Source organism: Corythoichthys intestinalis, chromosome 16, assembly GCF_030265065.1.
Source record: "Corythoichthys intestinalis isolate RoL2023-P3 chromosome 16, ASM3026506v1, whole genome shotgun sequence".
Taxonomy (NCBI): Eukaryota; Metazoa; Chordata; class Actinopteri; order Syngnathiformes; family Syngnathidae; genus Corythoichthys; species Corythoichthys intestinalis.
This window is the reverse complement of record NC_080410.1, coordinates 17967663-17991399: the sequence shown is the minus strand read 5'-3', so window position 1 is coordinate 17991399 and position 23737 is coordinate 17967663. Positions and strand designations below refer to the sequence as shown.

Here is a 23737-nt window from a genome sequence, read left to right as displayed (position 1 = left end):
GGCGGAAAACACTCAGGTGACTTGAAGTTCCGCTCTGAGACCCCCAATTTCAAAATTGTCCGATATGCATGTGTGATACAACATTGGAAAGCTTAAAATCTAAATTTTCCGGGGGAAGAAACATTTTAAACAGGAGGGCTTTTTTTTTTTTTTTTTTAAATGTCTTTTAAACAGCAAAACCCTGTCTGGAGGTGAAAGCACGCGAGAGCAGAATTATAGATGCCATGACTTTAACGAGATATTATCGCGTACTTACCTTGTTTCGATCCAAAAACTCCATGTAGCATTTATCACTGAGTGTCAGGACACAGCTGTGAATGGGCACAGCTGGATTTTTTGGGGATTTTATGGGTGAAACATGGTAATATAACAAGGGTCGCGATGCAGAAATTGCAGACATTATGGAGTAGTCGAGATTTTCTTTTTCATATATTCACCCTTTAAAACATTTTTTTCAATTTTTTTTTGTTTGGATCGAATCTTTATCATCTGACATATCAGAGAAAATGCAACAATATAAAAAAAAAAAATAATAATAATACAATTAAACAATAGTTATGAGGTAGATATCCATGACTTTTTTACAGACGCCATTTTTTTTCCATTGTGACATAATTTGTTTAAAAGTTTAGAATATGTGAGTAAATAATTTTTTAAAGTTTTTTTTAATGAAATATGAGACATCAATTAATGATTCTAAGCTAAAAACGACAGACATTTTGAATAATAAATTTAATTAATTACCTTCGTTTTATTGCTGAGTTGAAACAAAAGCGGCTGCGCGACGTCTGTAAACTGGGGTTTTCAGGGTAAAACGGGCAAATTAAAAATAGTTTGGGGGCTTAATGCACCATGAATCTGCTTTGGCAGCATATAAGACATATTGTTCTATCAAACACAACCGTTGTTTTGGCTTAAAATACAGCAGTTTCTTTTAAAGAGGAGTGAAAGAGCAGGAACTGCTTTTTTAGTCTTGTTTGTGTTTTCCACCATATCATTTTTTCATTAAAAAAAATTCCCATTAATTGCAAGTTAACTATGGAGAGCATGCGATTAATCGCGAGTTAATGATGGACAGCATGCGATTAAAAATTTTAATCGCTCGACAGCACAATTACATTGTTTCATGATCCAACGTGGGCTGGTCTGTGGCATCAAACTTCAGGGCTGAAAATGAGTCCCGCTCCAGCCTTCGTGGCAACCAACCCCGCTCTCCCTACATGTTTTTTTTTTTCATTCAAGTGCTACGTGTTGCCCTTGAATGACCAAAATGGACCTGCGACACCCCAAAATGGACACACACGGAACAATAATAGGGCTCACTCAGAGGATGGTTCTGTTTGTAGAGAACGTTTATTTAGAGCAGATGGCCATAAGATGCAGTCACTGCAAGCACACCAACCACTATCCACTCACTGCAACATACACACACGCAAGTCTCACGTGCGTTTCACGCAATCAAAAGCAGAGCGACACAAAACGCGCACACATTCGGCCTCCGTCTGTCACACCAGTCACTGCAGAGGAGAAGAAGAGACACCAGTCTCATATCTGTTTATATAAACACAGGCAGCAAATCTATTTTAAACAGCTTGGCTTGCAAACTGACCACTTTTGTCTTTTGACCTACAATTTCACCCCAACATGCCAAGGACATAAACCCCCCGAACAGATGACCACGATGAGACCAAGCAGGAGCAAACATTATTTTTGAAACCAACACCATCTGATGAAGAGATGCAGCTGTCAGGTGGAAGAGTGTGTTTCCCTGACATCATTACCTTTCTACACATAGGTGAGGTGTACAGTACCTTTATTTTACCCTGCATTTTGTAAAATAAGCACGACAAACATACATACAGGAAAAGTCCATTTAGGGAGGTCTCAAAGTGAGGTCAATTGTAGGAATCACCATAATGATAATTTTCCTTGTTAATGTACACTGTACATTTTTTTTTTTTTTTTAAACATATAGGCTTAGGTGATAATCAATGTTATGAAAAATGTTTTTGTTTTGTTTTTATCACGGATGATTTAAAAACAAAAGTTTTTTGTGGTTATTTTTTTTAGCTAAAAAGGAAATTTAGCAACGAGTTATTCAATAGATTATTCCATGAGGGTTCTTTGTGAAGTTATTACTGTGTATTTGGGGGCTGACAGTACAAATAAGGGAAGAGAGAAGATATTTAAGAGTGTTTTAAGGTTTTTTAAATATATTTTTAATGAATAAATAAAATAAAAAATAAATTAAAAACAGACATTTACTCTGGTTATTACCTTCAATAAAGTTCTATATACATTTTTGTTATAGTTCGTAGTATTTGTCTAATAGCTTGGTATTGACAAGGACAGACGTCCAATTCATTTGAACTGGGAGGACTGACTATTAATGCTTATGTTTGAGTGCCATTAACAGCACTATAGGTCAAATCCCTTTTGACTAGGAGGGGCAAATGAACCCCTCCCAATAAAAAAGGAATGGACATCCAGTCTCGCCAATGGCAGTCAATGAGCTCCGTGACTGCCCTAGAAAGAGTTCAAATATTTTTTATCTTTAAAAAATCATATATCAAATTTTGGGTAAAAAATTTTGAATTTTTAGACCATATCGCCCAGCCCTATATACCGCATTGGCCCGAATATAAGACGGCCCTGATTATAAGACGACCCCCTCTTTTTCAAGACTGAAGTTTGAAAAAAGACTTTTTGAACACCAAATTAATTTTTATACAGAAAATAATTACAGTACATCTGAAACAAAATGATTATAACAATATATTTGAGAGAAAAAGCATGTTATTTTGCCTCATTTAAATCTTAATATCTGAACATTTAAATATGTAAACTAAAGTGCAATCACATTCGTAAATGAATGACTTCTGGTTTTTGAAATGTAAATAAACCAATCTATTGTCATAAAACAACAAAATTGCAATAACTGCATTAACCATCAAAGTGAAGTCTAACTGTAACTGTAGTCTTGAAACAAGTCTGAATAAGGAAAAACATTGCAATTAAATAATGCAAACTGGTTAAACTTGAGAGTAGCTGAGATCTGTCATGACAGAACATCGCTTCAATGATATCTGGCGCCACCTAGCGTTGTGAATAGGTATAACGTCTAGACCGTGAATATAAAACGACCCCCACTTTTTCAGTCTTATTTCAATGCAAAAAACACTGTCTAATATTCGGGCCAATACGGTACTAGTACATGTTTTGTATGATTAAATTTATAAGTGTTCATAAACGTTTATTAAATCAATTCCTAAAAGTGTAAAAGTGCAAGACTGACAAACAATGGGGGAGAAAAAAAACTATTGTCGGGAAAGGTAAGAGGCTGACAAGTTAATTTAATGGGACGGGGGGGTGGTTCATTCCCATCAAGTGTACTAGAAGTCAGAGCAAAATCACAAAGCAAGGCACATGTTTCAATGGAAAACAACTGCCATCAATGGAATCCAAATGATAAGGGTTCAAGACGTGTTGCTTGTATTATACACACATAGCTACAGTGGGACAATTGAACACATGTAGGCAAGAACAACATCCCAACAAGGAACCATAAAACGACTCATCAGCTCACACCACTGAAGCATGGAGAAGCAACTTGGTTCAACACTCAGATTAGATCTGCTAACTTTGAAAAATAGTCTTCAGATTGACACATACATCATAAATACTATTTTTTTGTTGTTGCAAATATCCATATATATATATATATTATAATCTCTATATGATTTAAATAGCACAATTATTCTCTGAATAAGGAGAGTGGCTGCTTTGGGTCCCTTTGTCCTGGATGCCGTTTCGGGTTGGATTAAGCAATTTAAAAGGGTACTCCATCAGTTCTACACAGCAATTCAGTTGTTTTGCCTAGCACCGCATGCGCTTAAATAGGGTATCAATCAATAGTCAGTTACATCAGGGAGCCCGTCTTTAATGTTGCTTAAGCAAACCATCCATCTTCACCGATCTCTGCTGCATGCCTCTCCTTCTAACACTTTTCTAACACTGTTGTTGTGACACATTGTGCAGTAACCATAGCAACTCCATTTGGAATGGTGGGGATGATGATGAATTGGATTGTCATGGCAACGCAGGGTGGGTGCCTGCAAGTGTACGTGTGTGTGGGTGGGGTGGGGGCTTGAGAAAAAAAAATCGTCTAATGTGGGATTGTTTTAAATGGTAAATGGGCTTACATAGCACTTTTCCACCTTCAAGGCGCTCAAAGTGCTTTGACATTACCACCTCATTTACCTCCTGACAGCACAGCATCATTAGTACCGTGGGGTTAATAATACTGTGAAAGGAACTTTGCACTGGTGGGTAGTGTAGCCAAAAATTGTACTCAAGTGTGTTACTTCAGAATAATATTACTCAAGTAAAAGTAGTCATCCCAAAAAATGTACTAAAGTACAAGTAAAAAAGTATTTGATGAAAAGAATACTCAAGTAATGAGTAACATTGTGAGTAACTGCTCAGGATGTTTGATTTTTTTTTTTTTAGCAATGGTATTTTTTTTCTCAGCACAGTTATGTACAGTATATGAACTTTTAATATTATACTATACTATAATCTATTACATAACCACAGTATGCCCTAAAAAATACAAAAAAAAAACCCATTGAATTCTGGCGAGAGAGAAAAATCTACAGAAATGAAGCATTATTCATCCAAAAAGCATGAGTGCCCTCTAGTGGAGAAACATATTTCCTATTATGAAACTAAAAGGATCATCTCTCCAGGTTTCCTTAGTCAATCGGTGCCAAATAAAAACTGGGAGAGAGGTTAAATAAAATCCGTGCTTTCGAGTCATGTTAGTGGCAGCGCTCTAAGTCAAATATTTAATTTTTTTACGGTGCTTCAAAGACGTCACGTGATTGAACAGGCCAGCGTGATCAAAGAACGGCAAGTTTTAGCCTGATTGGTATAATGAAGTCATGTGATGACTGTTGCGATGTCTCATTGGTGAAACTGTTAGAACCACTGTTGGCCTCACCCCCCAAAAAAGTAATCTCTAATATGTAGAATAAAGAGGAAAAATGTAACGTACTACTGTGGCCCAAAGTAGCGGAGTAAGAGTAGTATTTCTTCTTCACAAATCTAATCAAGTAAAAAGTATGGCAAAATAAAACTACTCTTAGAAGTACATTTTTCCCAAAAAGTTACTCAAGTAAATGTAACAGCATTAATGTAACGCATTACTACCCACCTCTGGAACTCTGTCATGGTCACCAGGTAGGGGAGCGAACCTGCAACAACTTTTCTACCAGTTTTTGTCATAAATGAAGAGGACAAATGTTACCAGATGTCTTTAGTTTGATCAATTCAATAGTAAGCATTTTAATGCATACCAAGTTTTTGTAATTTCCCCTTTCTTTTATTTTATTGATGTTGACATAGATTAGATGTCTTGATTTATTCTAAAATGATAGATGTGAATGAAGGACGTATCTTCCAAACAACTACGATTTCACGAGTATGCTCATTATATTGATTCCACGACTTCGTCTTAGTAGTGCACTCAGTCAATTTGTTCACAAAGATGAGTCTGTGCACGTAGTGATTCTTTCCAGTCTGAAAAAAAGCTAGGACTTGTCAAGGTTTGCAATTACAGCAAATGCTGCATTTCATAGTCAGTTTGCTTCAGTGTTATGAAAAAGGTGGGAGTAAAATCAATTTTTCCCTCAGCATTACTACAGCCACATTCCATCCACCTCAGTTTAGGCGATAAATCGATGTTATAAATTAGAGATTTTTACTGCGGATTATTATTAAAAAAAAAAAAAAAAAAATTTTTTTTAATTTAATCATTTTGGGGGGGTGGGGGGCTGACAGGAAAAAGAGGGAGAGAAATGTTTATGACAAAAATGTATCACTAATTTTGATCAACATTTAATATTGCGTATAACACTTTAAAGAGCAAGTAAATATATAAATTTTAACATTTATACATGTTTGGTCTGATGTCCACATATGTAACACCACATTCAAATGATACAATTTTGAAAATGTATTCATCATTATTTTTACATTAATTTCTAATGAATAAATAAAATTGCAAATTAATAAAAAACAGAAATTTTAAATGAAAATAAGACTTTAAAAAAATGTAAAAACAAAAATATACTCTGGTTATGGCCCCCATTAGTTTTTTTTTGTTTTTGTGTGTGTTAAATTTCATAGCATTTTACTCACTGCCTGTAAATGATGATATACATCCAATTCATTTAGACTGGGATGATTGGCTGTGAATGCTCATGTTACAGTGCCATTGACTGCTTGAACCATCAATGGCAGCCAATGAGTTCAGTAAGTGGCCTAAACTTTTTCAGCTTTCTCTGTCTCTTGTCCTTATTCATTGGGACAAAACACTACCAACTTTTCAGGATGCTCAAATTGTCCCCACCAACTTTTAAGCAACCTTATTTACATATAATAATGAGTCCAATTATATAGGTAATTTTGTCTTCCCAAATGCTGTAAGGATAGAATAGAGCCTATCGTTATAAAGTGAATTATTTTCATTATGTTATGACTTACATTTACCTCTTTTCACTTGCAGAATGTGCCGGCCCATTTTTTCCCCTCAAATGCACATTTGATTAGCTGATGTACTTATTTATTTTCTACATTTTAAAAAATATTTTTATTTGCAGCTTATGCAAACATTTTTTCAGGTAATCATACATTAATCATAGTCGAGGTAAAAAGTACGTACTGTTTGTATGTTAATATAATTTATGTTCAAATTAGGGCTGTCAAAATTATCGCGTTAACAGGCGTTAATTAATTTTTTAAATTAATCACGTTAAAATATTTGACGCAATTAACGCAGATGCCCCGCTCAGACAGATTTAAATGACAGTACATTCAATCATTTGTTGTGTTTTATGGAGTTTTGCCGCCCTCTGCTGGTGCTTGGGTGCGACTTATTTTATAGGCTTTAGCACCCATGAGCACTGTGTAAGTAATTATTGACATCAACAATGGCGGGCTACTAGTTTATTTTTTGATTGAAAATTTTACAAATTTTATTAAACGAAAACATTAAGAGGGGTTTTAATATAAAATTTCTATAACTTGTACTAAAATTTTTCTTTTAAGAACTACAAGTCTTTCTATCCATGGATCGCTTTAACAGAATGTTAATAATGTTAATGCCATCTTGTTCATTTATTGTTATAATAAACAAATACAGTCCTTATGTACCGTATGTTGAATGTATATATCCATCTTGTGTCTTATCTTTCCATTCCAACAATAATTTACAGAAAAATATGGCATATTTTATAGATGGTTTGAATTGCGATTAATTGCGATTAATTACGATTAATTTTTAAGCTGTAATTAACTCGATTAAAAATTTTAATCGTTTGACAGCCCTAGTTCAAATATTGCGATTTAAATTTGCTAATAAAAACCAGACATTTATTCTGTAAGTTTTCAAAATGTAGTTTTTGATAATAAAGGTTTGAATCAAACGGTGTATCACCTGACCAATACACATGAAAGTTATAAGTCAATGCAGATTTATTTTGCATTGATCATTTAGCCTATTAATTAATTGGGTTCATATTTGTGAGAATTGTGGTCCTGACCTCCGTTCAACCAAACTGTTTGGTCTTTTTAATGTCCCCTACCCAGCAAAAAGTGTACATGTAGGTTATGCTTTTATACCGAACCTACCAATGTTGAGACCAAACCTAGGCCCTTGTCCTTACGGTCTCCTTAAAAAAGTAGATGGGAGAAAAATAATCGGAAATCAAATATTTACTGAAAAAATCAGATACTTAATTGTTAGGCTATCCCACCCACCACATAAAAAAAATCATACCATTGAACCAGGTATAAAAATGTACTGAGTTTCATGGTATACTCTTAATATCATCCTCTCTGTGTTTCAAAATAACAGCAGGGATCGGTGATTAGGTGAAACTTTTGCTGTGCTGCTTTTGACCTCTTTAAAAAAAAAAAACATTTGGTATTTTGAATTCATCCTAGAACCAAACACTTGTAAAACCCCACATTTGTCATGAACAACCTGTAGCCCTCAATCCCCTTTGCTCACATCCATCCATATATTGTGCAGGCTCCTGTGTGCATTTGTGTGTGAGCTACTCGGATGGGCCATTGTGCTTCTCCCTGTTTACATGTGTGTACACATGCACACTTTAAACTCGTCTTTTTATGACCATCTCATTCAAACACACACGGATGCACACTTTGGGGGCTAAATGTTCAGGTTTTGGTTGTAGATTACGTCATTTCGTCAAAATACCAGAGGTCCGAATTCCACACAGACATCAATCCAAGGAGCGAGAGATTCATAATAATTTGTAGATGATTATATATTACTGTGCTAATGCAGGACTTTTTCAGTAGATATAAACTCTCCATGCTTAGAATGTACACATACCATACAATGGTTCATCACACTGTTGCTTTTTCAATCACTATTTTGTTTAGTTCATTTGTTTGTAGGTCTGAAAGGATGGCGCCTATTTTGATTGTAGGAGCCCTCCCTTTGTTGATGTTCTTCTTCCTCCTCATTCTCTTCCTATTGTTTTCTTTATTGTCAATGCGCTGTCTGCTGAGGAGGATAAGAGGTTTCCCAGAGCAGTGCAGGACGGACAGATGGCCCCTAAGACATGAAGAGTGCCAAGTCCATGAGCGAAGAATGATTAGAAAGAAAGATGAGGAATGGAGAGCAGAATTGCCCATCGTGCCATCTGAGTCACTTCGGGTGCGGCGTCGCCATGGTGATGCGCCGTCTGGTTACTCCAACATGGCGTCCAACTGGTCGGCCAGGTCGTCGAACATGCTGCCGATGTCGTCGAGGATGCTCACGGTGGTCTTCTGCTCTGTCACGGAACTGCACGTGCACAAAAGCAGAGTTATCTCATCTGCAGAAGAGTCAATCGATGTCAGTCAACAAAACTCACATACAGTGGTACCTTTACTTAAGAATGTCTCGACAAACGTAATTTTCAGGTTACGAGTAGGGATGGGCGGATCGATACCAAAATATCGATATTTCGATTCAGCGCGTTGAGTTTTAGGTATCGATCCCCAAGCAAAAGTATCGATATTTGGAATTAATATATTATATTTTCTTTGTCTATTTTTTGGGTATATTTTTGTGCACACTTTTTGTACTACTTTTCCCTCAGGCTCACACAAATTGGGAATTATTTTCCTGTCCAAACAAAAATACATATTTTATCTTATTCCACAAAAAAAATCAGGTATAGGGACTTTAATAAAAGTGTTAAGTGAATGTTTTTTTTTTTTTTTTTTTTTTTTTTAAATATTTAGAGATTTAAACTATCCTGCTGCAGACTTCAAGATTCTCAAGGAAACTTACTGACCTAATGCTTTACTCGACCTTATTATTGTTTCTTATTCATTTATTATTATTTCTTGTTAATTTATGTTTAGTATTTATTTTGTTTAATATTTTATTTATTTTTCTGTGAAATATATTTTTCCATATTGTTTTGTTTCAAACAATTAAATGCTTGATTTCTTATGTTTTGTTGCTATTTATTTTTATTTTGTTAAAGGTCTGTTTCAAATATTTCAAAATCTGTTTGAAAATTGTGTTAGTAGAATAAAATTCAAAAACGGCAAGTGACTTGTTTATCGGATTTGTTTTTAATGATCAACCATTAGAGGGCGGTAACATGCTACTATTAATTCGTTCTTTAATTAGATAAAAAATATTTAACTTCGGTAGATTAAAATTTGATCAAATACAACGTGTAGCAGGGAAATGTTCTGTGCATATGAATTCAAGGGTCATGGTTAATGAGTGAGACTGACTAATCAGATTTTGTTGATAATGGATTGGTTTGTGAGTTTGTAGGGAAACTGCTTTGCTAGTTATTAAAAGCAGCAGTTTTTTCATTGCAATGCATATTTGACACAAAGAGACTTTTAATAGTTTTTGAGTGCTTGCTGTAGTTGTACATTAGATATCATCAGAATGGCTGAGAACTCTGCAGGGTTGTGTGTATATATAATATATATAAAATATGAACTTCTGGTATCGATATCGGATCGGGATCGCAATATTTGGACTTGGTATTACTTGGTATTGGATCGAATCCAAAATCACTGGTATCGCCCATCCCTAGTTACGAGAGGCAAAAACGATACCAAACTGTAAAAGATACTGCTTTTCAATGTCGCGCCATAAGATCCTGCTGCCCTATTGGTCAAAATCTTTTCCATCATGCTCCCGTAAAGGAATTACGCTCTCCTATTGGCCTATTGTTGATGACGTTTCAATTTGGGTGTCTCAGTATAATGACGTGCACAGGCGCGTTGGCGTTATTGTTGATATAATAGGTCGATGTCTGAGCCAAATTAGCACAAGGCACCTCGTGTTTATGTCTCACGAAGAGTTTTTTTAAAGCCCACAGACGGTTGATTATATTAGTAGCACATTAGAGCACAGGTCTCCTCGCGTTTTTGTGTTACGAAGAGAGAGACAGAGGACATTGACTCACTCGAAAGGTAAGATGTCTCTTTTCTTTTTTTGTTTGCATTTTGTTCTATTATGTACTTCATTACAGGTATTAATGGCTAGGTTAGGTTTGCCTGGTACACCAGACTCACCGCTGTTCCAGCTATTGAGTCTGGCCACCATTCAGCGGACACAGTTTCCAGGGCGGAGCAAGCCACAGCAAACAGACAGCGGAGTGAACCAATCAGCGACGGGCAGACGTGACGTTAGTAAAACGACGAGGGCAGGACGAGGGACTTGCGCGCGGAAGTAAACATACGAGGAGAGCGGAGTTTATTCAACATGGCTAGCGCGAGACAGACTGTTGTCAATGACTCGTGTCGATGTGTTTTTGGTAATTTAAAACTGATTTTACCGTGGATTGGAACATATTCTCGGCTCTCCTGTTCACCATCTGTGTTGTTGTGGAGACGACTTTCGACGCGCAAGAGTGACGTTGCTCATTAAGAACATGTCACGCAAATAAACAAATCTGATTTTTTCGATTGATTTTGTACCTGCTCGAGAGGCCGTTAATGGGCTGGTTCCCAGACTTTTCTCTCAGTGTTTGAAAAATACAGGGAGAACAGTCTGGCCGTGCCAGGCAAAGGTTAGGTAGCGTATATGGAATGAGTCAAATTTTTGTCCACATACATTTTCAAAGCCTCCATTTACCTGTATTTTTCGGACTATAAGCCACTACTTTTTTCTCTGCATTTTAACCCTGCGGCTTTTATAAGGAACTGGCTTATTTATGCTTTAAAAAAAATTTTTTTTAACAAAGGCGCCTCTTATTTTCTTGTTAAAAATAACCAAAAAATGGATAATCAGACATATTCTAAAAGAATGGTTTTCCAAATTTTGCCATGACATAACTCTAAGCCGCTACACTAGCACCAATAAAGCTTGCCAGAAGCTTGTCAGAATTACTCAAAAATTCAGGATTTTATAGATTAATATGGCTCCATCTGATAATATATGCTGCTACAAAAGAACAATCTTAAATGGATGGGCATCCACTATTTGCTACGACTAGAATATGCGATGCTAGCGTTGATTAGCTGTTTTCAACTGGCAATCGGAAGACTTTATAAATTATTACCACAGTATGCTACAACCAAGTGGCTATATAAGGGCTAGCGCTAGCTGTTGAAGTTTTTAAGAGGATTTCATCCACTTCAAGTTTAAAAGGCAAGGTAAAGTGGATCATATATCTTTGCAGATATAGTGACCTGTTTTTAAAGTTTGTTTTGAAGCATTCAGAGAACATGAGTTGGTGCTATTGATGCGTGTTTATCTGGTTAATCAATATATTATTTATCAATGAAATATTTCTGTGTAAGACATCTATGTAAATATTCAGAGTTAAGATATGGACACCTGCGGCTTGTAGTCAGGTATGGGATATATGTGGATTTATTTCTAAAAGTTTGTGAAATTCGGCTAGTGCAGCTTATAATCAGGTGCGCTTTATAGTCCAGAAATTACGGTATTTTCCAAAGGCACATACAACACCCACAAAAAAAAATGTCCTTGAATTGCTCCAAATGAACAGATAAGTTACAGGTAAATGCTCCCAAATCAATGGGAAGTGAGTTTTATTTTAGTCTACCTGACCAGAAAAACAAAATGTCTGCACGTAATTCCTCCAGAAATTGCATTTTCCATAAAGGGTAAAGCGCTGACTGTGCTATACTTTTACTGAAATTAGGTAGGTTTGTGTACAGAGGACTCCCATTATTTGCGGTTATTATCAAAAAAATATCCAAAATGGACTCCTTTTTAAAATGCAATAGGTCAGTGTTTTTCAACCACTGTGCTGCGGCACACTACTACTGTGCCTATTGTATTGTCTAGTATACCGTGGAAAATCCTCCACTTTTTATCACCTACACTGCTGACCAAAAGTATTGGAACCCCTGCAATTCTTTCAGATAATGCTCAATTTCCCCCAGAAAATGATTGCAATTACAAATGCTTTGGTAGTAATATCTTCATTTATTTCGCTTGCAACGAAAAAACAAAGAATGGGGGGGGGAATCATTATCATTTTACACAAAACTTCAAAAATGGGCCTTACAAAAGTATTGCCGCCCTTTGAAAAATCATGTGATGCTTTATTAATTTGTGTAATTAACAGCACCTGCTACTTACCTGTGGCACAAAATCACACTTGCAGCCAGTTAAAATGGATTAAAGTTGACACAACCTCTGTCCTGTGTCCTTGTGTGTACTGCATTGAGCATGGAGAAAAGAAAGAAGACCAAAGAACTGTCTGAGGACTTGAGAAGCAAACTTGTGAGGAAGCAGGGGCAATCTCAAGGCTACAAGTCCAATTTCAAAGACCTGAATGTTCCTGTGTAAACCGTGCGCAGTGTCATATGTGTGGCTAACATCCCTAGATGTGGACGGAAAGGAAAATTTGACGAGAGATTTCAACTAAAGATTGTGCATCCGGATGGTGGATAAAGAACCTCAACTAACATCCAAACAAGTTCAAGCTGTCCTGCAGTCCGAGGGTACAACAGTGTCAACCCATACTATCCTTTGGCATCTGAATGAAAAGGGACAGGATGGTAGGATACCCGGGAAGACCCCACTTCTGACTCCAGGTTGGAGTTTGCCAAAACTTACCCGAGAAAGCCAAAAAACGTTTTGGAAGAATGTTCTCTGGCCAGATGAGACAAAAGTAGAGCTTTTTGGGAAAAGGCATCAACATAGAGTTTACAGGGAAAAAAAACAGGCCTTCGAAGAAAAGAACACGGTCCCCACAGTCAAAAATGGTGGAGGTTCCCTAATGTTTTGGGGTTGCTTTGCTGCCTCTGGCACTGGACTGCTTGACCTTGTACATGGCATTATGAAGTCTGAAGACTACCAATAAATTTTGCAGCATAATGTAGGGCCCAGTGTGAGAAAGCTGGGTCTCCTTCAGAGGTCATGGGTCTTCCAGCAGGACAATGACCCAAAACACACTTCAAAAAGCACTAGAAAATGGTTTGAGAGAAAGCACTGGAGACTTCTAAAGTGGTCAGCAATGAGTCCAGAACTGAATCCCATAGAACACCTGCGGAGAATTCTGAAAATGGCAGTTTGGAGAAGGCACCCTTCAAATCTCAGAGACCTGGAGCAGATGGCCAAAGAAGAATGGTCTAAAACTCCAGCAGACCATTGTAAGAAACTCATAAAGAGATAACAGAAGCGGTTGTTCGCAGTTATTTTGTCTAAAGCTTGTGCTACCAAGTATGAGGCTGAGGGTGCCAATACTTTTGTCTGGCCCATTTTTGGAGTTTTGCGTAAAATGATAATGATTTGATGATTTGATAATGAGAATGATGATCATAGAGGATTATCTGACAGAATTGCAGGGGTACAAATTCTTTTGGCCAGCAGTGTAACAAAATAAAAACGATCATCGTAAGAGCTTTTCCTCTTCTAGAGAGGCCGCGAGAAATGAATTGAAACAGGAAATATACCAAAATAAAAGCGTAACGGTGAAAGTGGATGATTCTCCACTGGACACCAAACACTACGGCACACTGGTTGAAAAACACTGCAATAGGAAAAAAATAACAAAAAGATTAAAAACCCCAAGTTTTTTCTAATGACATCCCCCCCCCCCCCCCCCCCCCCGAAAAAGAAAAAAACATAAATTATAAAATATTGGAAGGAAATATTGAAAAAAAAACCAAATCCACTAAAGGTTGAATCTGCAAGTTCCCCAAACAGCAAATATGCTGGGTCCACTGCATTTGTTTTTTGTGATATGTGTGCTACTCACTCCTCCTGCCGCAGTATTTTGTCCTCAACAGCCTGCAGGGCAGCAGCTAGCGATGCACTCGTCTCCTCCAGCTTCTGATGCACCAAAGAATCTACCCCAAAGTCTGTCGTCGCCGATAGCGGCGCATTCATTCCTACCGCCGTCATCCCACTGTCAACAGATACACCTCCTATGGAGGAGCGAGGAGGCTTGACTGGCGGGCTGGGAGTGGCAGGTGTCTGAGGAGTCTGCGGCGTGGTGGGGGTCTGCGGGGTATGAGGACTTTGCGCGGACGGGCTTGGTAACTTCACGTTTGGTGGGCTGGGGGTGTTGGAATTCGGAAGTGAGGGTGGCGAGCTGGTCTGCCTGGCTACTGCGTGGTGCAGCTTTGCCGGAGGCGTGGCCGAGGTCGGGGAACAGGGGCTGGTCATGGAGTGGATCAGTTTGGCTGGCTTTGGCGCCGTGGGTGGGGGGGCAGGTTTTGGAGAGACTGGAGGAGGAATCTTTTTTCCTTCCACTAGATAGGGAAGAGAGTGAAAGAACAGGAGGTTAGGAGGGAAATCTGTTCAGTCCCCAAGGGCTTTAATTAAAGGCCAAAGTTCACTGTATGAACTAGTTCATGGGTTGGCACTGGGAGAGTTAGCAGCGAATCAAGTCTCGTTCATTCGTTGCCAGCGCTCCCAGTTCGAATGGATTGAGCATATACAGTACTAGGTACAAACTAAGCCTTCTATCAAGAGAGTTCTTTGTATATTTTACACACTTTCTATGTGACACACACACACTCGTACCTGGACTGCCAGGTGTCCCTGGTCCCGGCAGTGGCACTCTTTTGTTTGAGGCCGTCTGCGGACTGTTCTGTGGGCCCCCTTGTCTTTTGATCTGTGCCACGGATGGTTTCGGGGAAACCGGAGGCTTAGGTTTTTTCACTGGAGCTTCTTCATTGCCCACTGGAACTCCTTGGTCCAAACTTTCCCTTCTCGGAGCAGCACTTACTTGGGATTGGGGTTGAGCTTCTGGTTGAGTTAGTGGTTGGGGTTGAGGCTGTGGCTGCTCTGTCACTTCGACATCAGACACCGGGCGACGTTTCACTGTGGCTGTGCCATTTTGATAAGGTACTGGCTGTGTGGTGTTTGGCACTCCGCTACCAGGGGCATCTCCGTCTGCGTAGCCCTCTGGCTCCTTGTCGCGACTTTTGGGCCTCCGTTTGACGGTGGATGACTCCTGGAGGGTGAAGCCAGAGCCATTCGGGTGGGTCTTTGAGCTGCGCGGCCGTCGCTTTAAGGTTGCAGTGGCTTCCACCCGGGAGATGTCTTCTTCAGTGTAACCTCCATCCCCCTGGGATCCCTCGCCGTCGCCCTGCAGACAGACACAAAATACACACTAACGGAAAATTCATACATTCATGGCAAGGGTTCATTTTTGCACAATCAAAACATTGAAATTGATAAACATACAAAAAGCTTTTCATGACAACATTGGTAAAGCCTGCTAAATAAACATTACAACATAGAAATGGTGCTGATTTCAACAATACAATGCAGTGAACCCCTGCATAGTTGCCGTTTTTCTTTGAACCTTCAAAAAGCTAACTGAAAAGCTAAGTTTGCATTTTTTTCTGATCACATCAAAGCAAAAGGATTATTATTTTGGCACTATCTGCCCGAAACCTGGTGTAAATTCATTCATTCATTTTCCATGCCGCTTATTCCTCACGAGGGTCGCGGAGGTGCTGGAGCCTATCCCAGCTAATGTTAAATTTAATTAATTGGTAAATGGTAATGTTTTTTTTTATTCCGCTTTTCATTTGTCCTGTTCTCCTTGAAGGAACCGTAAGCACTGTCAAAAGTGAAAGCATGTATTTGCTTCTCTAATAGCTGGTGTGTTCTACTTTTCTTTTCACTTTAACCCTAACATTTATTATTGTGTATGCAAACGTCAAAATGGGAGTTTAATACGCCATTTGCGTAAAATGATAGGCTGTTATGTGACCTCTAATTTTAGTTCATGTGACAGATGAAAATAATATGACGGTTTTTATTCAACAACTTAACGTTTGGATATATACAGTATAATGCAATATATGTTTATGTAACAGAAGTTAATGATTGCACATATCCCAGTAGTTAATGTTTAACGTGCTTTGCCGCCATCTTTGTGTATCGATACGCAATTACAAACTCCTTTGTGGGGGTCAATTATTTCAAGATTTTTAGTTGGCTTACGTGCCAAAGTGCAAATAGCAGGGGTTCACTGTAGATAGATAGCTTTCCCTAGCACAAGCTTTAGCTAGCAACAGATTAGATAGCGATAGATTTAGCTAGCAAAAGATTTAGACAGCGATAGATAGAATAATATATTTAGCAAACCTTAGAGCGATAGAGCAATATACTAGTATTTAGCCATAGACGAAGCAATAGAGCGATATACTTATATATTTAGCGATAAAGCAATATGTTCAGTGATATAGATAGATAGATAGATAGATAGATAGATAGATAGATAGATAGATAGATAGATAGATAGATAGATAGATAGATAGATAGATAGATAGATAGATAGATAGATAGATAGATAGATAGATAGATAGATAGATAGATAACAAACATGTTGTACATACTAAAAACACATAGATAGATAGCTACCTGTCCTTCGCGACCTTGTCGGCGAATAGTCAGGCTTCCCTCCTCTGCAAACGGCAGGTTTTCAGAAGAGCTACCACTTCCACCGGGGCTGGGATTTGGGGACGATGATGTTACAGGGGGTGAGGAGGATTCAGGCTGGGAGACGACGGATAGTGTCGGCTGGTCGCGCTTTGCAGCTGCCACTAGGTCAGTGACGGGCCCGCTAATGGTCCGTCTTCGGTTCACAACTTCTCCATCCAGACCAATGGTTTCGCGTGTTTTCCCTGCCTGAAAAATGAATAGAAAAATAATGTTAGTTATAGAATTAATGCACTTTGTAAAATATATGACCTTAATTTTGATACCTGCAGGAAGTTCTTCTGTAGTGCCATCCCCTTGGCTCCACCGCCAATAGAAGACATTTCCAGCATAGCAGCAATGCTCCTCACGCTTCCCATGCTGTTTGTCTCCACAGTTCCCGTTTCAACGGATACTCCCAAGTCGCTTGCCCGTCGTTGTTGGTGGTAAGGCACATCCAACATTCCATCAGTGGTAGTCACGACTTGCAGTGGTGTGTTCCCTTCTGTCAGGTTAGAGTTCGAGGTCGATATCGCAGAGCTGGAGCGTTTGGGAGGTGGAGGGGGTGGCCCTTTTTTCTTCTGGCGCAAAGTAATAGACTGGGGCTGGTTACGAGTAAGAGCTTTATCCTGGTTGCGTACAGAGTGACTGCGGCTGACACGGTGGGTGACAGTGGCATATTTACCATCTTCTGATCTAATGTTGGAGCCTTGACCTGTGGTGATCGTTCCTTCCCCACCACGTCCTCTTCCAGACACAGTCCTCTCGTCACACTCGCCATCCGAAGCAGTATGACGATTGAGACTGTTGGCACGCTTTTTCTGGTGTGCAGAGGGATCAGCTTCATCCCCATCTGCAAGCCCAGCTTCTGGTGGGAGACAGAGGTATGGGACCTGTGCTTGGGTACAATCACCAGTCCCCTGTGGGTGGTTCTGATAGGGGATTTGATTCTGCTGTGGAGATAGGACAGGAGCACTATGATGGTTTGGAGACTGAGAGCCGTGTGAACGTGGCGACAGAGGTCCTTCACCTTGGATGAACTGGGGTGACACCCTGTGTTTGGACTGGGGAGATGATGTGCTCTGGATTGAGGAGGTGGAAGAAGATGACGAGTTCCTGGTCTTGGTTGGAGTGTGTGGAGGTGTGTAGGGGGGTGCGGGCTGTGAGTGGGAGTGACGGTGTTTGCCTTGAGATGACACACTGCTTCTGTGAGAGGAGGTGCTTCCTTGGCTGCTCTGCTGCCTCATTGTCCTTGCCTCCTTTTTGGGTGGTCCTCCTCCACCTCCAGAGTTCATTTCATCAGGTTCCTTGTTAAGACGACGCACTGGCTGAGCTTTGACCTCCTGAGCTGAGTGGGTCATGGCATTCTGCAGCTCACTACTCAACTCACTGTCCTGGAAGGTGCTCATTTTAGGAGACATCAGATCTAGATGGAGAAAAGGGATTGTTTTTGAGTGGCAGGGGTCCATTGTTGGGAAGACATAACACTTTTAATAATAGATCTCATTTCTCAGTTCTCGATACCAAATGCTAAAATTATGGTACTATTTCAGTACCATTGACAATGACATTGAATCATGTGGCACTTTTCATCATTCTGTTGTGAATTTTAATTAGTTTGTCACTAGTGGAAGTTCAGTCCATTGGAACTCGGCAGAGTGAGCCCACTCAGTTCCAAGGGTTTGGATGTCTATCACCATCAACGACAGCCAATAACTTGTTAACTCACCATCTGGTGGCGGGCCTTCCATTGACATTACTTCCTGCTGCTGCGTGATTGGTGGGGGCTTCTTTCTGAGGGAGCCCCGCCCATCTGAATTGCGTTGCATTTCAGCCAGTCGCTTCACTGCCAGCATTAGTTTCTTCTGATGGCCTATAAATGGAGACGTTGTAATTACATGTTTTTGTACTTGTTTTTGCGTCTTCAGTCCTTCTGAGCTGGCCTAAACTCAGATGCACTGACCAACCTTTACAACTAATTTTAATTTTTAACAATCTTTTATCACCATCTGTTATTTCCAAATAATGCTACATGCAGTTAAACAAATTTCACATTTTTGTGTATTAATCTGCAACTTCATTTCCCACTCATGGCTTGAATCCAAAATGCAGATTTCAAACAAACTTCACCAAATTTTGAGGGAATAGAATTACACATAAACTGTATGTTTCAGAAGCCTGACATTTGTGCTCAAAACATCATTTTTTAAATGTTTTTATTTGGCTTATGTGACATTCTAATTTAACAAGACACTTCATTTCATGTTTTCATATATATATTCTTATATATTAGTCATAATTATTAAATTACTGTTATATAATGTAATGCATGTAATTATTAAAAAAAACAACAACTAAAAGCATTTTTTTTTTTACTGTTTGAGTAATTACGCTTCAATGTAATAAAATAAAACATCCAGTTGTGCTAATTTAAGATTTTAAGGAAGCACAGCTTAAGTTTTGTCAGTATTTTTTTCATTCATTCATTTATCATAGCTAAAATAAGTTATGCTTAATTGAATCAAAAGACTGCGCTGGCAACAATTCAGTCAGCCAGGCTATGGAACTCATCGACCGAGCTTCAAATTCTGTACGGGTTACCTTCATATATGTATATACTGTACATATATACAGTATATGCATTTAAACTTAAGTTTTGATTACTTAGCATTTTGAGTTTTTAACGATAACAAATTTTCCATCAAACCTGCAAATAAAAGTCAAATACTGTAGGTTTGACTCAAAGTTTATTTTAAAAGGTTTATTTCTTATTAAGAGTGTAAATAAAATGGCAGCTTTTCTTTCTGAAATGTATGACAAAAATTATTGAGCATTTTTACAGTATATGATTTTTTTGAACAGGAGTTGTACCTGTACTTTTCTTTTCTATAAACACCGGTAACATGGCCCAAATGGCTCTTGAGTAACAAAACTGCCAACCCATGGTTTAGGTATACAATATATCACCATTGTGTTACATTCACATGGAATTTCATTTTTCAAATGACCACATCAGCAGTGGATAAAAATGTATATCTTACCCAGTTTGGTAATGCCAATTTCCTGTAGGTCCTCCCAAGTGATGTCTGTGATGAAATCGATGTTTTCATAACCATTCTGTACTAATACCTGGTGGTACTGACTTAGACCAATAGCACACAACCATTCTCCTAGACTGGCCTACAGGAACAGAAGGAAAAAATGCTGAATCACTATTAGGAAATCAAAAGCCTGATTTAGCACATAGCAGTCACTATGTGATATATTAGCGTTAAATTCTTTTAATTTAGATTCAGTATTGTGTGCATGTGCGTGTGTGTGCGTGTACACCCACAGGTTTTTGTTCAGGCACCCATTCTGTGCTGCTCAGTTTATTAATCTCTGTTGTCATCTTCTTTCTGTGACCTGGTTTAGTTATTCCAATGGCTGTCAGATCCTACAAACACACAATATGTTCAAGTAAGACATACTCCAGTGTCATCTGCAAGCAGTCATTAAATCCACACATATTTGTGCACGCACACTTCCACACACACTAGGACTGGGATAAGCCTAAAAATTAACATATCCGATTTTTTCACCCAAAATATGAGTTATGTTTTTTCTCTCACATTAATTTATCACCCAAGCATCAGACAAAGAAAAAATAGCTTGAAAAGTAAGAGAGAAAGCAAGAGAGGAAGAAGAAAAAAAATTAAAAGCAGGAGCTAAAGTCTGCAAAATGCATTGAAACAAAAATGACATTTCCCTCACATTCAAACAGTTAGGCTCAAAATAATGTGTTGGCACTATAATCATTAAAAAAAGACCTTTGTGTTGGGCAAAAGCAAACAAAACCACAACAAGTAGGTATATTAACACCGACACGAATGCTGCACGCACGAACACACATACACATATTCATTATGCCACCAATCAAAGCGGCTCCTGTCATTCCCTTTAAATAACTGCGCACTCACATTTTGCATGAAGACAATACAGGAAAGGACACAGCAATCAATGCATGATAAGAGCATTCTCACTATGCTCAGCCAATTTGGTAACAGAAAACATAAGCGTTAAATGACCAGGAAATAGTTAATGGACGATCATATCTGATCTACTATATCAGATCGCCCAATATTTTATACTTGATGCATGCTTTGTGATTAGATGGATCTGACTGACTATTCACAGACCTCATGTATCTGCCTGAGTCCTGATCAATCATGTGGCCTACCCATAATCTATTTGTTGCTAACATATGACATCAATCAAAAACTATAATACTACTAAAATAATATTAATAAAATCAAATTCATTAAATTCACAAAATTGCATTCAAACATCGTTTCCACTATATCCGCCATCAAATTGTTGTAACTTCTAGGGCAGGGGTCGGGAAACTTTTTGGCTGAGAGAGCCATAAACACCACATATTTTTAAATGTAATTCAGTAAGAGTCATATAATATGTTTAGAACTAAAAATACAAGTAATGTGTGCATTTTGTGTCATTTCAACACTTTGAAAGTATACGTCTCAATCAGTCTCTGAATTCTTTTAAATAACAGTTATATTGTTGCTAATCAATGATGAGTATTTCTTACTGTTAATGCGACTTGTGGTTCTACGTGGTTTTACTGATGGCTTTGTAGTCTGGTTCATACTTGCAGGAGTTGAGAAACTTATGCACGGAGCACCCTCAGTGCACACCGAAACAAGTTTATCCATCTGTAATTTTTTTCTTTACCAAATTCAGTGAAGGACTTGAATAAATCCTCCCCTTTTGTTGTCCCTTTCATAGTCAAAACCTTGCAATCACGCTGAACTGCGATAAATAGCTTACGTCTGTTGACTCATTCAAAGCGAGAGAAAAAAAAGATGTCGCATTTATGTCCTTATGTCCTGCTGAAAAGTACGATACTCCTCGTCCTTTTTTCTTTTTGCCACCTTCTCAAAAGGTTTTCTAAAATTAAATGACAACGTGGACAACGAAACTGAAAAATCTCGCTCGCACGCGCACATACTGTAGGCTGCTATTTTCGACAGCAAAATACGGCAACCCCACTTGAACAGTGTCTCTGCCTCATCCGCGTTGCCTATGCGATTGATAAATAGATAAACACAACGACATGTATGTTTGCCACTTTTCCACTAAAATTACTGCGAACCAGATTTTTAGTCGCCGGTTTTAGTATATGGACTACGTGTCCCATGATCACCCTGGGTTCACGCAGCCACTGGCATGGGACTTGGGGGGATCTATCGTAGCACATCTAGGTTGCTATTTGATGATATCGAGTGCGAAGTCCTGGAGTGTTGTCGATGCATTACAAAAGTTAACATACGCCGCAAAAGTCCTGTTTACTCATTACGGCACAAAACCAGCGTATGACCAGTGACCGTCGCCATTTCGCGCATTGCACAAAGGAGGAGAACAAAACTTTTTTTTTTTTTTTTTTTAAATAATTAAAGATTTGTCTGCGAGCCAGATGCACCCATCAAAAGAGCCAGATCTGGCTTGCGAGCCATAGGTTCCCTACCCCTGTTCTAGGGAAACACCCTAACTATGCCCACCTTGGTACAGTGCGGCCTGCTCTTGCACAAAAATAAGGGCATGTATTTCCACCCGTGGCATCGACAAAAATGGAGCCCAAGTTAGCCGAAAAGATGACAATCACGTACAAAGCCTAAACAGTGAATTTTAAGTGTACTATATCATATATGTATAAAATAATATACATACTGAACATGTACAGTATATAACCTTTGCACAAAGACAGAACCAATGAGAAAACATTTTAGCAAGTTCGTCTTCAAAACCATCACGCTTTCAACCTACAGCTCGTTAGCAAAGCATAACCAGTAAATGCTCTGTTTTCCAACCTGTTCTCCAGGTTTCATTACGTGACGTTCTGTATACAGTAGCAGATTCTAGAACTGCGAACAGCATTGTCTTTCATTCAGTCGCAACAATATGTCAGCTGAAGCATATACAGAACATACTGACACACCTCCAATATACAACAACGTCCCTACTCACCATTAACACAATCAATACAAAAATGGCATTGAAACAAGCGTCAAAAAACATTCAGCAAGAAAGTCAATTGATGAGTTCAATCCTGCATATTGATTGATCGTGAATAGGCTAGGCAACACTTCTTGTTAAATTTGTGTCACTTCCTGTTAATTTTGGGGCATTCCTGGGTCACTTCCTATTAATTTCGAGGCATTCCATGGTCACTTCCTGTTGATTTTGTGGTAACTTCCGGTGGATTTTAAGTCACTTCCTGTTGATTTTGGGGCATTTACAGGTCACTTGCTGTTGATTTTGGGGCAATTTAAGTAAGTTTTTGGGGGGGCGTTAGCACATGTATCCAGAACTGGACGCGAAAATGATAGACTCGCCGGCATTAGTAAACAGCCGCTATCTTAAAGCAGTAGACCTCTCAGGAAGGCTATGTCGTAGCGAACCTTCCAAGCGAACCTAAGTTTTTTTTTTTTTTTTTTACCTAAAATACTCCTAAATCAGCAAAATCTTGACTTGAATTCATCTTTACACGATGAAACAATTTTAAAACTTTCACAAGTCGAAAGTTGACAGAGGGGAACTAATGTAATTAACATGAGCAATTTTGACAACTCTAACGGTTGATTCACAACAATAAATGACTTCCAAACACAGCAAAGGTTACAATCTAGTTATCGCAATATCCGCAATACTCCTGTGTCTAGTCAAGTTTATGGTAAAGACTTGGGCTGGGACCTGTTGTCCCAAAAA

At 38.6% G+C, this 23737-nt stretch overlaps 1 protein-coding gene across 6 annotated transcripts in view; it reads right to left on the bottom strand.

Annotated features, from left to right (window-relative positions):
• Positions 1-3044: 3044 nt before the first annotated feature.
• caskin1 (CASK interacting protein 1) overlaps positions 3045-23737 on the bottom strand; it is a 136608-nt gene continuing 115915 nt past the window's right edge. For 5 of the 6 annotated variants that reach the window (XM_057861268.1, XM_057861269.1, XM_057861271.1 and 2 more), the window contains 8 exons: positions 20307-20408; positions 20014-20152; positions 18702-18845; positions 17260-18398; positions 16916-17182; positions 15062-15653; positions 14292-14787; positions 3045-8878 (listed from right to left, as the gene is read on the bottom strand). In XM_057861268.1, the coding sequence (XP_057717251.1) occupies positions 8782-8878; positions 14292-14787; positions 15062-15653; positions 16916-17182; positions 17260-18398; positions 18702-18845; positions 20014-20152; positions 20307-20408 (2976 nt within the window). In that variant the 3' untranslated portion in view covers positions 3045-8781. The remainder of the gene's footprint in view (positions 8879-14291; positions 14788-15061; positions 15654-16915; positions 17183-17259; positions 18399-18701; positions 18846-20013; positions 20153-20306; positions 20409-23737) is intronic. The other variant, XM_057861270.1, reaches the window with a different exon arrangement.